Source organism: Microtus oregoni, unplaced genomic scaffold (assembly GCF_018167655.1).
Source record: "Microtus oregoni isolate MIOR12 unplaced genomic scaffold, Mior012 000002F_ref0000024, whole genome shotgun sequence".
Taxonomy (NCBI): Eukaryota; Metazoa; Chordata; class Mammalia; order Rodentia; family Cricetidae; genus Microtus; species Microtus oregoni.
In genome coordinates, this window is record NW_024543061.1 from 10,021,105 (window position 1) to 10,037,539 (window position 16,435).

A 16,435-nucleotide genomic window follows, 5' to 3' on the forward strand; every position below is an offset into this window, starting at 1 on the left:
GTACTTGTAGTTAGAGACCACCAGTTATACAAAAGGCAGTATTTTTCATGGACCATGCCTACATGAATTTAACCTCCATCAGAAGTATAAATTTTGGTAGGTTGACTTTCAAAATGTCAACTTATCTGGTGCATAATCTTGTGGATCCCATGAATTCTGTGTGAACCTATTCAATGAATTTATCTCCTATGGGTTGATATGGAGTAGTACCATACGAGTGATTGTTTTGGTACTTAGTGAAATCATGATGAGGGTAAGAACACCCCTCATCTGCCATATGGTGTCAAGGGTGGGAAAGAAATGTCTTCCCTCCTTAGCCCCTGTACCTAGGAGGGAGGGAGAGATGACTCTCAAGTCATAAGAACTGTAGAGCTAGTCCAGCCCCTCACCCGCTACAGCACTTGGGAGAATAGGCCCTTCACCTTGCCTGGCAGCACAATAGAGCAACCCTGTTGCAGGAATTGAGGATGATCCAGTCCCCAAATTCTGAGTGTAGGAGAGCTGTCCCCACTACTAATCTGTCATGTAAAGGCATGGGCAGGGGAGGGATACCCTCCTTATCCTTCATCCCTCACCGACAATGACAGACAAGAGAGTAGACCCTCCCCAATTAGAAGCTTCAATATTCAGGAGACCAATCCCTGCTGCTTGACTGGGCAGCATAATAGAAATGACCCAGTTGGTGGAAATGAGGGTGAACTGGCCCTGGTGATGTTTATGTGGGATAATTGGCCCCACCACACTCATCTGCCTTATGGTGGTAAAAGCAACGTAAAGATACCCTCCTCTACTTGTACCTACCACATGTGTTGGGCCAAGGATCAGACCCCCCCCCCCCTTACCAGCTATAGCAATTGGGAAAGTGGGTCCTTCACCTTGTCTGGGCAGCATAGTGGAGCTGACCATATTGACATGGGTGCTGGTGAACCAGCCCGAAAATCTTGACCTTGGACAATGTAATTCCTCCCCTCATCTGCCGTATGGTGATGTGGGCAGGGGAGAGATGTTTTCCCCTGCCTGTTTCCCCCTGCAGCAGGTGGTACATCTGACCCTGAGGTCCTAAGTGTAAGAGAGTTATGCCTGCCCCTCAGCAGCTGGAACACACTGAAGAGCAGACACCAGAAAAAGCAAATAGTCCAGGCTGGTTTTTCACTTCTGCTTCCCTTGATGGTTTCTATAATGACATCAATCATTGTGGGAGGTGTATTATCACCCTGATGACAGTAGTAAGTTGCAGCATCTTCAGACTGCAGGCTCCCTATCTTAAAAGAATACTGTGAGCCAGATCTACTTCCACTGAACCTTGGTGAGACCCCATCTGCCAAGCTGCTTGTACCATAGATCAGGAGCTTAGGATACTCCCCTGGTTTCTGCTGATACCATGCTAAACGCCCATAAATGTCCTGACTTGCCAAGCATGTGATGGTGACACTTTCTCCCAAAGATGCAGACAAGGTGGATGGAGACTGGGTCATCTGAATGTCACATCTGGCACCTGAGTTTGAAAAATTGGGGAAAAAATTGCACATATTTAATACTGTTAGATGAAGACTTTCCTTGAGACCAGTCAACAGTGACCACACTCAACTGAATAATTTTACCATGTTGTCTTCCTTACCTGTAAGCCAGAGCAACAGCAACCCCAGAAGCTGAGTGGGGATTGTCATGTCTGTGCTGTTACCTGTGTGGAGCTGACTCCAGCACTGGATGTGACCTGACTATGAAGAAGATCTCAAGGCAGTGAGTTGTAGTCTGGGCATATGCAAATCATCAATCACCAGATACCATGATAGGAGTGGCAAGAGAGTAATTCATTACTGGTTTGTGGTTGTCCTCCTACATCTCAGATCAGAGAGACCATATAGTTTTATTTGTAGGGAGTGTGCTGCTCTTTGGAAACCAAAGAACAGCACCAGTCTATGAGTTGCACCTTATTTTGATTTCTGTCAAGTTTCATGTAAAAATCCCTTGTTATGTTTCCCTCCATGGCAGTAGTTGTCAGGTATGGTGCAGTTATAGACAGTACATAAATGCTTACCATGTATTTTCATGGGTAGGTTATTGTAGATATTATTGAGGCCATGTACATTCTTTTGTTTTTTCATGTTTCCGAGGTTGAATTTTAATTATAAAATTTCTTGTTTGTCATTCCTCCTCCCAAATTCTCCCAAATACAGGTACCTGCTCCTTCTCAAATTCATGGCTTCTTTTGTCATTCATTGTTTTTGTATGTGGTTGTGTATTTCTTTACACATACCTATTCCTAAATATTACCTATTGTGTCCATATAATGTTGCTTGTATGTATGCTTTCAGCGCTGATCATTTGACACTTGACAAGCAATTATGTGCTCTTCCCTACTCTCAGGTTTACCAGTCTTCTCTAGTTCTTTCATAGAATTGAAGCCTCATGGGCTTTTCTCTATCCACTTTGCTGTAATTTTTAGTATCCTTCTTGTTTAGTTTAAAATTGAGTTATAATATTGGTGAAGCTTTGTAGGTATAGATTCTGTTGTTACCAGAAAAAAATAAATTTAAGAGCAAACTTCCTGATCTTCTAACTCTGTCAGTCTTTCTGCCCTCATTCCTAAAAGTTCCCTGAGCCTCTTGTAGATGTATCCTTTGCTGGAAGCTCCCCAACTCGCTATGCAACTTCTTGTTCAAATACTCCCCAGAAAAATAATACAATAATACTGGAAGGCCTAACTTGGAAGAAAGGGCAAGACCTTATATAACTAGCATATCTTTTCAGACAAACAATCTTTTTAAAATTTTTTTTAATTTTTTAAATTTTTTTTATTTTTGTTTTTGTTTTTGTCTTTCAGACAAGCATTCTTGTTTTGCTCTATTTGTCACAATTTGGCTACTCAGGAACACCTCCTGTGTCAGAAAAGGCCATAGGATTTTCCTCCTTCCATTTGTGTATATGACAACACTTCCTAAATTATCCTAGGTTTATATCCATGTTCAATTTTCTTGTGTGTCTTCATATAAAGGTACCAGACTTTAATCTCTTCTTACCATATTATTGTCTTTAAGGAATATGTGTTTCTCTCAGAAGTAGTCACTCATTGTCCTTAATGTACAACAGTTTCTGAACTTATGTATGTTCCAGACATCATCTCTCTTCCAGATAGTAAGAGGACATGCCTCGCAACTTGATTTTAAGGCAGAGGGATACAAACTGTGTGGTGGGAGAAGCGTGTAAACAAGGGAAGTTAGAAACTACATATAGGGTGTTATAGCCACAGTGCTGTCCAAGTTTAGTGTGGGATTCCATGGGGTATTGAATGGGAAGAGTATTACATGTGCAGAGAACCATTCTATAAGAAAAAGATATTGTTCAGGGTTAGAAGGACACCCATTCAGGGCCTGAAAATGATGGTGAACACAGGAGAGGTGTCAGAAACTAGAGGGAGGTGGGTGCAATCAGAAAATGATTGACCTGAAAATCAATGACAACAGTGACTCTGAAGCAAATGTTCATAGTGCTTGCATTCAAGAAGTCTGCAATAGAGATACAAAGTATGAACCCACCTTTAATCTTATCCATTAATATGAGTATATCTCATGTAATAACACCAAATATATGTATGTTTTGATTAAGCAATAAAATTGTGTTAATGATAATAGTCAATCAAAATAGCATTTTATTCCACAATTTCATAGAAGTGTGGCACAGAACACTTACAGTAGTTATATGGAGTGTAATTGTTTTCTAAAGACAGGCAGAAATGAATTCATTGTTACCCAGGTCCCATGGTCAGGAATGCTCTTGGTGGAGGACAGTGTCTGTGTGAACAGCATTTGCCCCACACTAGAGGGAGTCTACATAGAAACACAACATTTGTTTATTTGGGGGAATAAACACTTCAAAGGCAACACATCTGTTTTATGGTTGAATTGACAGTGTCTAGGTACTTTTCAGCTAGTTACTTCTACATTTACCTCCTTCATGAAGTTGCATTCTCAGAACAATCTACATTAATTATTGGAAACAAGACATGATACATGGTGATAAATGGATATAAGTGGGTCAGTTCCTGTCTGCCCTACAGCAATTCTTTTTCACACTCCTCTGGAAAACAATTTTCCAGCACACTACATTGTCTTAGAGCAAATAACAATAGAGTTTATCTAAAATCTAATTCTCGAACTTGTAGCTAAACCTCCATGGCATCCATAATATATTATCTTTAGATGTGTGTGACATTTTGGGTTTACTCATAGGAAAGGCACATTATCATTAAAAGGGCTTCACTAAGTCTAATGTTGTGGGGTAGATCTCTAAAGTTTGGTCTGTTATTGATTACTGAAGGGCAGTGGAAAAACCACACAATAAGGTGTTATTTGTCTGCAGAAAGAACAAACCCTTGGATCCTTTATACAACAGTGATAAGAGCCTTTGGGACTCACATCAGCTCACAGTCTGTTTCTTCATGGCACTGTATAGAGGAGAGTTGTGGTCTTACATTTTCATTTCTAAAAAGCTGTGGAGAGTTTCCCAAAGAGGAAGAAAAGGAAAAAAGAAGAAAACACTGGGAGAAAGAATTTATTTGCATAGATTCATAGCATTAGCAATATTCGAGACAGAAAAAAATGGACAAAAATGATTTCTCAATAGCACATGAAGTGACATACCTTGCTAAACTTTTCACTTCCAACTATAATCCTTTGAGATCAGGCTGGAGATACTGAAAGCCAGATTTAATATGTCTTATGTTTTCTCTCATAATAATTTATTAGAATCTTCCTATGAACTTTATACTCTCAACTTTGAAAGGTCTTTAGGATGTTTACAAGCACCCTCTATTAGGGTTACAAGGATATATAAAGCAACACTACATCAGCTCTGAACAGGACTGCAATGGGTGAATAGAAAAGGAAGCAGCAGTGATCCTGATACTGGTAACCAAGAAGGTCATTGTTCAGGGCCAGAGTCATTGCACCAGCTTTACTCTATCTGCCACAAAAGGAGTTGTCAGGATCTCCATTCTTCACAAAATAACTGTGAATGTGATATATGCCCTCACCACTCTCACAGAAATATGCAAGGACTAGAAGAAAACCCCAAACGCCAAGTGATATGGAAACTGAAAACTACTCTTGTCCCTAGTGAGTGGTTGTCTAAAGACTTGAAATGTTGAATTGGTAGACATTAATATTGCCTCCCCCTGCTGGAAAGATTGATAAAATGGAGACTGGGTTGCATCTTTGTCCTATTGGGGTGTGATAGAGGGGACAATAATTAATGCCAAATTATAATGTATTCAGCAAGCTTAATGAACCACACATCGAACTGTTTTTTCCTGTGAGTAAGCAGCAGCATTAAGAAGAATATTGTACAACATATCACACATAACTTATTTTTTATTATTATTTTTATTAGATTTTTTGTATGAAAGAATAATAAAGATAAATAATTAAATATATTTATTATATTAATATTTATATAAATATTAATATTTATATTTATATAAATATATATATATCTCCCTTTGAACCTGAAAGCCTGAACGCTTTACAACCTTTTTTGGAAAGTATCATAAATTAAAGCTCCACAGAATTACTTTTTAATCTTCACCATTATCATTAATTTTATTCTTTGACTATGGTTCTTTGATGAGTTACTTCTCCGACACATTAAACCTGTAATACTAAATGTTTATTTCCCTAATTCAGCTCATTTTATGTTTCTTGTTAAGCCTTTATTTTTTTAATTGAAAAATAAAAAAATTCCGCCTCCTCCCAGCCTCCCATTTCCCTCCCCTTCCTCCCACACCACTCCCCCTCCCCCCACTCCTTTCCCCATCCCTCTCCAGTCCGAAGAGCAATGGCACTGGGGTTTGATCCTACTTCATGTTCTGGCTTTGTGGGAACCTAGCCAGTTTGGATGCTCACGTTCCTAGACCTAGATGGAGGGGGGAGGACCTTGGACTTTTTATTAGATGTTTTAAAAAAATACAAATCCAAATTCCTACTCTCTCCCCTCCTCCCATTCCCTCCACACACCCTGCTACCCCACCTCCTCCAATCCTAAGAGAGGGCAAGGCACTCTGCCCTGTAGAAGATCCAAGGCCCTCCCCACGACAACCAGAATGAGCAAGGTATACATCCAAAGAGAATAAGATCCCAAGAGTGGTATTGCTGGATCTTGAGGTACATTGACTCCCAATTTTCTGAGAAACCGCCACACTGATTTACAAAGTGGTTGTACAAGTTTGCATTCCCACAAGCAATGGATGAGTGTTTCCCTTACTCCAAATTCTCTCCAACATAAACTATCATTAGTGTTTTGATCTTAGCCATTCTGACAGGTGTAAGATTGGTATCTCAGAGTTGCTTTGATTTGTATCTCCCTGATAACTAAGGAAGTTAGTTCCTTAAGTATCTTTTGGCCATTTGAAATTCTTCTGTTGAGAATTCTCTGTTAATTCAGTACCCCATTGTTTAATTGGGTAATTTAGAATTTTACTGTCTAATTTCTTGTATTCTTTATATATTTTGAACATCAGTCCTTTGTCTCATGTGCGGGTGGTGAAGATCTTCTCCCATTCAGTAGGCTGCCCTTTTGTCTTATTGACTGTGTTCTTTGCTTTACAGAAACTTCTCAGTTTCAGGAGGTCCCATTTATTCATTGTTGCTCTTATTGTCTGTGCTACTGAGGTTATATGTAGGAAGTAGTCTCCCATGCCTATGCATTGAAGACTACTTCCCACCTTCTCATCTATCAGGTTCACTGTAGTTAGATTTATATTGAGTTCTTTAATCCATTTGGACTTGAGTTTTGTCCATGGAGATAGATATGGATCTATTTTCATTCTTCTACATGTTGACATCCAGTTATGCCAGCATCATTTGTGGAAAATGCTTTCTTTTTTCCATTGTATAATTTTAGCTTCTTTGTCAAAATATCAGGTGGTCATAGGTGTGTGGATTAATATCCGGGTCTTCAATTTAATTCCAGGTCAACATCTCTGTTTTTATGTCAATAGCAAGCTATTTTTATTACTGTAGCTCAGTAATAGAGCTTGATGTCAGGGGTGGTAATGCCTCTGGAAGTTCCTTTATTGTACAAGATTATTTTGGCTATACTTGGTTTTTGTTTTTTTTCATATGAACTTGATTGTTGTTCTTTCAATGTCTGTGAAAAATTGTGTTGCAGTTTTGATGAGAATTGCATTGAATCTATAGATTGCTTTTGGTAGGATTACCATTTTTACTATGTTGATCCTTCCCATTTGAGACTATGGGAGGTCTTTAATTTTCTGGTATCTTTTTGAATTTCTTTCCTCAAAAACTTACAGTTCTTGTGAAATAGGTCTTTCACTCCCATGGTTAGTGTTACTCCCAGATATTTTATGTTATTGGTGGCAATTGTGAAATGTGATGTTTCTCTGATTTCCTTTTCAGCTTCTTTATCCTTTGTGTATGGGGGGGGGGGTACTGACTTTTTGAGGTGATCTTCTATCCTGCTACATCACTGAAGGTATTTATATGCTTTAGGAGTTCTCTGTTAGAGTTTTTGTAGTCACTTTTGTATACTGTCATATCATCTGCAAATAATGAAAGTTTGATTTATTCCTATCCAGTTTGAATCCCCTTGATCTCCTTTTGTTGTCTTATTGCTATTGCTGAAATTCCAAGAACTACATTGAAGAGATATGGAGAGAGTGGACAGCCTTGTCTTTTTCGTGATTTTAGTGGAATCACTTTGAGTTTCTCTTTATTTAATTTGATGTTAGCTGTCAGCTTGCTGTATATTGCTTTTATTATATTTAGATATGATGCTAGTATCCCTGGTCTCTCAAATCACTTTATCAGGAAGGGGTGTTGGATTTTCTCAAATGCTTTTTCAGTATCTAATGAAATTATCATAAAGTTTTTTTTCCTTTCGGTTTATTTATTTATATGATGGATTAAACTGATAGATTTTTATATGTTAAACCAGCCCTGCATCTCTGTGATGAAACCTACTTGATCATGATGGATGAATTGTATTCTTGGATTCTGTTTGCCAGTATTTATTTGAGAATTTTTGCATCCATGTTCATGAGTGACATCTGTCTGTAATTCACTTTCTTGGTTGAGCTATACCTGCCTGTTTCTTAGGTCCATTTGTTTGGGGAATTACTTCCCAATCCTTTACTCTGAGGTAGTGTCTATCTTTGAGGTTGAGGTATGTTTCTTGTAAACAGCAGAATGCTGGATCCTGTTTTCATATGCATTCTCTTAGCCTGTGTCTTTTTATAGGTGAATTGAGACCATTGATATTAAACGATATTAATTACCAGTGGTTGTTGACTCTGGTTATTTTTCGGTAGTAGTGTTTTTGTGTTTTCCTTCATTGGGTTATGCTAGTTGGGGATTATCAGAAGTCTGTGGTTTTTGTGGATGTAGTTAGCTTCCTTGGGTTTGGGTTTTTCTTCTAGTACTTTCTGAAAGGGTGGGTTTGTGGATACGTATTGTTTAAATCTGTTTTTGTCATTGAATATCTTGTTTCTCCATCAATAGTGAATGAAAGCTTTGCTGGATATAGTAGTCTGGGCCTGCATCTGTGGTCTCTTAGTGTCTGAAGCACATAAATCCAGGATGTTCTGGTTTTCATGGCTTCCATTGAGAAGTCAGGTGTAAGTCTGATAGGTTTACCTTTATATGTTACTTGACCTTTTTCCTTTACAGCTCTTAATATTTTTTTATTCTGTAACTTTTGTGTTTTGATTATTATATAATGAGGAGATGTTATATTCTTCCAGTGTATTTGGTGTTCTGTTAGATTATTGTACCTTCAAAAGGATATCCTACTTTAGGTTTAGAAAGTTTTCTTATATAATTTTGTTGAATATATTTTCTGTGTCATTGAGTAGGAATTCTTCTCCTTCTTCTACCCCTATTATTCTTAGGTTTGGTCTTTTCATAGTAACCCAGATTTACTGAATGTTTTGTGTTAAGAATTTGTTGGGCTTTTGTCCCCGGATCGTTGGGCTACCAGGCGGCCCTGTTTAGTGCTGAGGAATTCCATCTGGACGGGTGAGTGTGTGCTTTCCAGGGCAGACTGTCCCGGAAGAGAGCACAGGCCCCCCTCCCCCAGCTCCTTCTGCAGGGCTGTCTTTCTTACACACGACCCTCCCTCCCCCCCACAAGCCTGCGTTTTCTGCTAGGTAATCTGCTCAGGAACAGATTTCTGCTCCTACAGTAAGGCGACCCACCCAGAGCGGTGAGTGCCTGCCTACAGGGCAGCCCTCAAGGACCCCCGAAAGGGAGCCCGCTCACCTTCAGCTTGTGCTCCAGGGGTGCCTGTGCACTCCTGGATCTCGTCCCACCTGTCCGGTTTTTTCCTTTTGTCCCCGGATCATCGGGCTACCAGGCAGCCCTGTTTAGGTACTGAGGAAAACCATCTGGATGGACGACTCACCCAGAGTGGATCTCGCCCCGCCTGCCAGGTTTTTACCTTTTGTCCCCGGATCATCGGGCTACCAGGCAGCCCTGTTTAGGTACTGAGGAGTTCCATCTGGACAGGTGAGTGTGTGCTTTCCAGGGGCGGATTGACCCGGAAGAGACCACAAACCCCCCCTCCCCCAGCTCCTTCTGCAGGGCTGTCTTTCTTACACCCGACCCCCCCCCCCCCCACACACACACACAAGCCTGCGTTATCTGATAGGTCCTTTGCTCAGGAACAGTTTTCTGCTCCTACACTAAGGCTACCCACCCAGAAAGGTGAGTGCCTGCCTACCGGGCAGGCCTCAAGGACCCCCCCCCCCCAAAAACGGAGCACGCGCACCTTCAGCTGGTGCAGCAGGGTGTCCTGTGTTCTACTCGTCCCCACCCTACGCCCCAAGTTCCCCTTTTGTCCTTGGGTCATTGGACTACCAGGCGTCCATGTGTTGGTGCTGAGGAGTTCCATCTGGACGGGAAAGGTTCCTGCTTCTACACTGAAGAGATACACTCAGAGAGTCCGTCACAGCAAAGACTGGACCAAGACACCAGGCCTTTCCTGGCTCCATTTGAAGGAAGAGATGGGAAGGCGCCAAGGCAAAAATTCCTCCAACAACCTGAAAGGCAAATTGACATCACCAGAATCCAGAGATCCCGAAATAAGAAGAATTGTACACCCTACTCTAGAAGAATTAGAAGAAATCGACTCAAAAGTGAATTATATGAAAATAATAGAAGACCTTAAACAAGAGGTGAAAAACTGCCATAAACAATTAGAGATCGCCGGGCGATGGTGGCGCACGCCTTTAATCCCAGCACTCAGGAGGCAGAGGCAGGCGGATCTCTGTGAGTTCGAGACCAGCCTGGTCTACAGAGCTAATTCCAGGACAGGCTCCAAAGCCACAGAGAAACCCTGTCTCGAAAAAACCAAATAAAAAAAAAAAAACAATTAGAGATCACAAACAAAAAGGTAGAGGAAATGAATAAATCACTCAAAGATACCCAAGAAAACCAAGAGAAACAAGAAAAAGCAATCAAACAGGTAAGGGAAGTGGTTCAAGACATGAAGAATGAAATGGAAGTAATGAAGAAAACACAAACCGAGGGAAGGATGGAGATAGAAAATCTGGGTAAACGAACAGGAAATACAGAGACAAGTACTAAAATAGATTACAAGAGATAGAAGAAAGAATTTCAGACACTGAAGATACCATAGAGAAAATAAACACACTGATCAAAGAAAACAGCAAAACCAACAAATTTTCATCACAAAACATTCAGGAAATCTGGGACACAATAAAAAGACCAAACCTAAGAATAATTGGGATAGAAGAAGGAGAAGAAGTACAGCTCAACGGTCCAGAAAACATATTTAATAAAATTATAGAAGAAAACATTCCCAACCTAAAGAAGGATATTCCTTTGAAGGTTCAAGAAGCATACAGAACACCGAATAGACTGGACCAAAAAAAAAAAAAAAACCATCTCCTCGCCATATAATAATCAAAACACAAAACATACAGAAAAAAGATAGAATATTAAGAGCTGCAAAGGAAAAACAACAAGTTACTTATAAAGGTAAACCTATCAGATTTACAACTGATTTCTCCATGGAAACAATAAAAGCCAGAAGGTCCTGGATAGATGTACTGCAGACACTAAGAGACCAGGGATGCAAGCCCAGACTACTATACCCAGCCAAGCTTTCATTCACTACAAATGGAGAAAACAAAATTTTTCAGGATAAAAACACATTTAAACAATACGTAGCCACAAATCCAGCCATACAGAAAGTAATAGAAGGAAAATCACAAACCAAGGAGTCCAACAATAACCACAATAACTCAAATATCTAGAGACACTTCACCAGCACAACTCAAAGAAACGAAACACACAAACTCTACTACTAAAAAAGTGACTGGAATTAACAACCACTGGTCATTAATATCACTTAATGTAAATGGGCTCAACTCACCTATAAAAAGGCACAGGCTAAGAGATTGGATACGAAAACAGGATCCAACATTCTGCTGTTTACAAAAAACATACCTTAACCACAAAGACAGGCACCTACTTAGAGTAAAGGGATGGGAAAAGGTTTATCAAGCAAATGGACCTAAGAAACAAGCAGGTGTGGCCATACTAATTTCTAACAAAGTTGACTTCAAACTCAAATCATTCAGAAGAGATGGAGAGGGACATTTTATACTCATAACAGGAACAATTCATCAGGATGAAGTCTCAATCCTGAATATCTATGCCCCTAATATAAAAGCACCCACGTACGTAAAAGAAACATTACTAAAACTCAAGGCTGCCATCAAACGGCACACACTAATAGTAGGAGACTTCAACACTCCTCTCTCACCAATGGACAGGTCAATCAGACAGAAACCTAACAGAGAAATAAGAAAATTAATGGAGGTAATGAATCAAATGGACTTAACAGACATCTATAGAACATTCCACCCAAATATGAAAGAATATACGTTCTTCTCTGCAGCTCATGGCACCTTCTCGAAAATTGACCACATACTCAGTAACAAAGCAAACTTCCACAGTTATAAAAAAATATTCATAACCGCCTGTGTCTTATCAGATCACCATGGATTAAATTTAGAATTCAACAACAATGCTACCCCCAGAAAGCCTACAAACTCATGGAATCTGAACAGTCAACTACTGAACCACACCTGAATCAAGGAAGCAATAAAGATAGAAATTAAAGTCTTCCTCGAATTCAATGAAAATAAAGAAAAAACTTACTCTAACTTATGGGACACTATGAAAGCAGTCCTGAGAGGAAAGTTCATAGCACTAAGTGCCCATTTAAGAAAACAGAAAAAGCACATATTGAAGACTTAACAGCCCACCTGAAAGCTCTAGAAAAAAAAAGAAGCAGACTCACCTAGGAGGAGTAGAAGACTGGAAATCATCAAAATGAGGGCTGAAATCAACAAAATAGAAACACAGAAAACAATCCAAAGAATCAATGAAACAAAAAGCTGGTTCCTGGAGAAAATTCAACAAGACTGATAAACCCATATCCAAACTAATCGAACGGCAGAGAGAGAATATGCAAATTAATAGGATCAGAAATGAAAAGGGGGACATAACCACAGACACAGAGGAAATTCAGAGAATCCTTAGATCTTACTACAAAAGCCTGTATGCCACAAAACTGGAAAATGTAAAAGAAATGGATACTTTTTTAGATAAATACCATATACCAAAGTTAAACCAGGACCAGGTGAATGACCTAAATAGACCTGTTAGTCGCGTAGAATTAGAAGCTGTTATCAAATACCTCCCTACCAAAAAAAAGCCCAGGACCAGATGGTTTCAATGCAGAATTCTACCAGAACTTCCAAGAGGACCTAATACCTATACTCCTTAATGTATTTCACAAGATAGAAACAGAAGAGTCATTGCCAAATTTTTTTTTATGAAGTTACAGTCACTCTGATACCAAAACCGCACAAAGACTCAACCAAGAAAGAGAATTACAGGCCAATCTCACTCATGAATATCAATGCAAAAATCCTCAACAAAATACTGGCAAACCATATCCAAGAACACATTAGGAAAATTATCCATTATGATCAAGTAGGCTTCATCCCAGAGATGCAGGGCTGGTTCAACATATGAAAATCTATCAATGTAATCCATCATATAAATAAACTGAAAGAAAAAAACCATATGATCATTTCATTAGATGCTGAAAAAGCATTTGACAAAATCCAACATCCCTTTATGATAAAAGTATTGGAGAGATTAGGGATATAAGAGTCATACCTAAATATAATAAAAGCAATATACAGCAAGCCGACAGCTAACATCAAATTAAATGGAAAGAAACTCAAAGCCATCCCACTAAAATCAGGAACGCGACAAGGCTGTCCACTCTCGCCATACCTCTTCAATAGAGTGCTTGAAGTTCTAGCAATAGCAATAAGAAAACATAATGGGATCAAGGGGATTCGAATTGGAAAGGAAGAAGTGAAGCTTTCATTATTTGTAGATGATATGATAGTCTACATAAGCGACCCCCAAAACTCCACCAAAGAACTTTTACAACTGATAAACACCTTTAGTAATGTGGCAGGATACAAGATCAACTCCAAAAAATCAGTCGCCCTTCTTATACACAAAGGATATGGAAGCAGAGAGGGAAATCAGAGAAGCTTCACCTTTCACGATAGCCACAAACAGCATAAAATATCTTGGGGTAATGCTTACCAAGGAAGTGAAAGATCTATTTGACAAGAACTTTAAGGCATTGAAGAAAGAAATTGAAGAGGATACCAGAAAGTGGAAGGACCTCCCCTGGTCTTGGATTGGGAGGATCAACATAGTAAAAATGGCAATTCTACCTAAGGCAAATTATAGATTCAATGCAATCCCCATCAAGGTCCCATCAAAATTCTTCACAGATTTGAGAGGACAATAATCAACTTTATATGGAAAAACAAAAAACCCAGGATAGCCAAAACAATCCTATACAATAAAGGATCTTCTGGAGGCATTACCCTCCCTAACTTCAAACTCTGTTACAGAGCTACAGTAATAAAAACAGTGTGGTACTGGCATAAAAACAGAGAAGTCGACCAATGGAATCGTATAGAAGACCCAATTTTAACCCATTAACCTATGAACACCTCATTTTCGATAAAGGAGTAAAAGTATACAATGTAAGAAAGAAAGCATCTTCAACAAATGATGCTGGCACAACTGGATGTCAACCTGTAGAAGAATGAAAATAGACCCATATCTATCACCATGTACAAAACTCAAGTTGAAATGGATCAAATACCTCATTATCAATCTGAACACACTGAACCTGAAAGAAGAGAAAGTGAGAAGTACCCTACAACATATGGGCATAGGCGATCGCTTCCTAGGAATAACCCCAGCAGCACAGACATTAAGGGCAACATTGAATAAATGGGACCCACTAAAACTGAGAAGCTTCTGGAAAGCAAAGGACACTGTCAATAAGACAAAAAGGCAACCTACTGACTGGGAGAAGATCTTCACCAACCCCGCAACAGACAAAGGTCTGATCTCCAAAATATATAGAGAACTCAAGAAACTAGACTTTAAAATGCTAATTAACCCAATTAAAAAATGGGGCACTGATCTGAACAGAGAATTCTCAACAGAAGAAGTTCAAATGGCTAAAAGACACTTAAGGTCATGCTCATCCTCCTTAGCAATCAGGGAAATGCAAATCTAAACAACTTTGAGATATCATCTTACACCTGTCAGAATAGCTAAAATCAAAAACACCAATGATAGCCTTTGTTGGAGAGGTTGTGGAGAAAGGGGTACACTCATCCATTGCTGGTGGGAATGCAATCTTGTGCAACCACTTTGAAAATCAGTTTTTCGGTTTCTCAGGAAATTCGGGATCAACCTATCCCTGGACCCAGCAATACCACTCTTCGGAATATACCCAAGAGATACCCAATCATATGACAAAAGCATTTGTTCAACTATGTTCTTAGCAGTATTATTTGTAATAGCCAGAACCTGGAAACAACCTAGATGTCCTTCAATGGAAGAATGGATGAAGAAAGTGTGGGAATATATACACAGTAGAGTACTACGCTGCGGTAAAAAAACAATGACTTCTCAAATTTTGCATGAAAATGGATGGAAATAGAAAACACTATCCTGAGTGAGGTAACCCAGACCCAAAAAGATGAACATGGGATGTACTCACCCATAATTGGTTTCTAGCCATAAATAAGGGTCACGGAGTCTACAATTGGTGAACCTAAAGAAGCTAAATAAGAAGGTGAACCCAAGGAAAAACATATAGTTATCCTCTTGCCTATGGGAAGTAGACAAAATTGCTGGGGAGAAAAGTGGGATCTTGGGGGTTGGGTGCGTTGGGTGTAAGGGGAGATGGGGAGAGAAAAGTGAGATGGACAGGATGGGGGGAACTTGGGGAAACAGGATGATTGGGATAAAGGAAGGTTGGATAGGGGAGCACGGAAGCACAATTCTTATTTAAGGGAGCCACCTTAGGGCTGGCAAGAGACTTGAACCTAGAGTGGCTCCCAGGAGCCCAAGGCGATGTCCCCAGTTAGTTCCTTCGGCAGCTGAGGATATTGAACCTGAAATGACCCTATCCTATAGCAATACTGACGAATATCTTGCATATCACCATAGAACCTTCATCTGGTGATGGATGGAGATGGAGACAGAGACCCACACTGGAGCACTGGACTGAGCTCCCAAGGTCCCAATGAGGAGCAGAAGGAGGGAGAAGATGAGCAAGGAAGTCAGGACCACGAGGGGTGCACCCACCCACTGAGACAGTGGGGCTGATCTATTGGGAGCTTACCAAGGTCAGCTGGACTATGACTGAAAAAGCATGGTATAAAACTGGACTCTCTGAACATGGCGAACAATGAGGGCTGATGAGAAGCCAAGGACAATGGCACGGGGTTTTGTTCCTACTTCATATCCTGGCTTTGTGGGAGCCTAGCCAGTTTGGATGTTCACCTTCCTAGACATGGACGGAGTGGGGGAGGACACTGGACTTTCCACAGGGCAGGGAACCCTGATTGCTCTTTGGACTGGAGAAGGAGGGGGAGAGGAGTGGGGGGAGGGGGAGAAGGGTGGGAGGATGGGGAGGGAAATGAGAGGCTGGGAGGAGGGGGAAACTTTTTTTTTCCTTTTCTCATTAAAAAAAAATAATTTGTTGGATGTAATGTTTTCTTTGTACAATAAGTTTACTTTCTCTATAGTATCTTCAGTGCCTGAGATTTTTTCTTCTATCTCGTGTACTCTGTTGGTTATATTTGTTTCTGTAGTTCTTGTTCATTTACCCAGATTTTCCATAACCAGATTTCCTCGGTTTGTGTTTTTTTTTATTCCCTCTATTTCAGTTTTCAAGTCTTAAACTGTTTCCTTCACCTGTTTGATTGTTTTTTTTTTCTTGGTTTTCCTGGGCTTCTTTAGGCAATTTATTAATTTCTTCCAATTTTTTG

General features: G+C 39.8%; 1 protein-coding gene across 1 annotated transcript; it reads right to left on the reverse strand.

Annotated features, from left to right (window-relative positions):
* Nucleotides 1-845: 845 nt before the first annotated feature.
* Nucleotides 846-1,690, reverse strand: LOC121433169. Its single transcript, XM_041631437.1, has 2 exons — nucleotides 1,619-1,690; nucleotides 846-1,495 (listed from the first exon to the last, which is right to left on the reverse strand). The coding sequence occupies exons 1-2, from the start codon at nucleotides 1,665-1,667 to the stop codon at nucleotides 846-848; spliced, it is 699 nt and encodes a 232-aa protein (XP_041487371.1). The 5' UTR covers nucleotides 1,668-1,690.
* Between the last annotated feature and the right edge of the window lie 14,745 nt (nucleotides 1,691-16,435).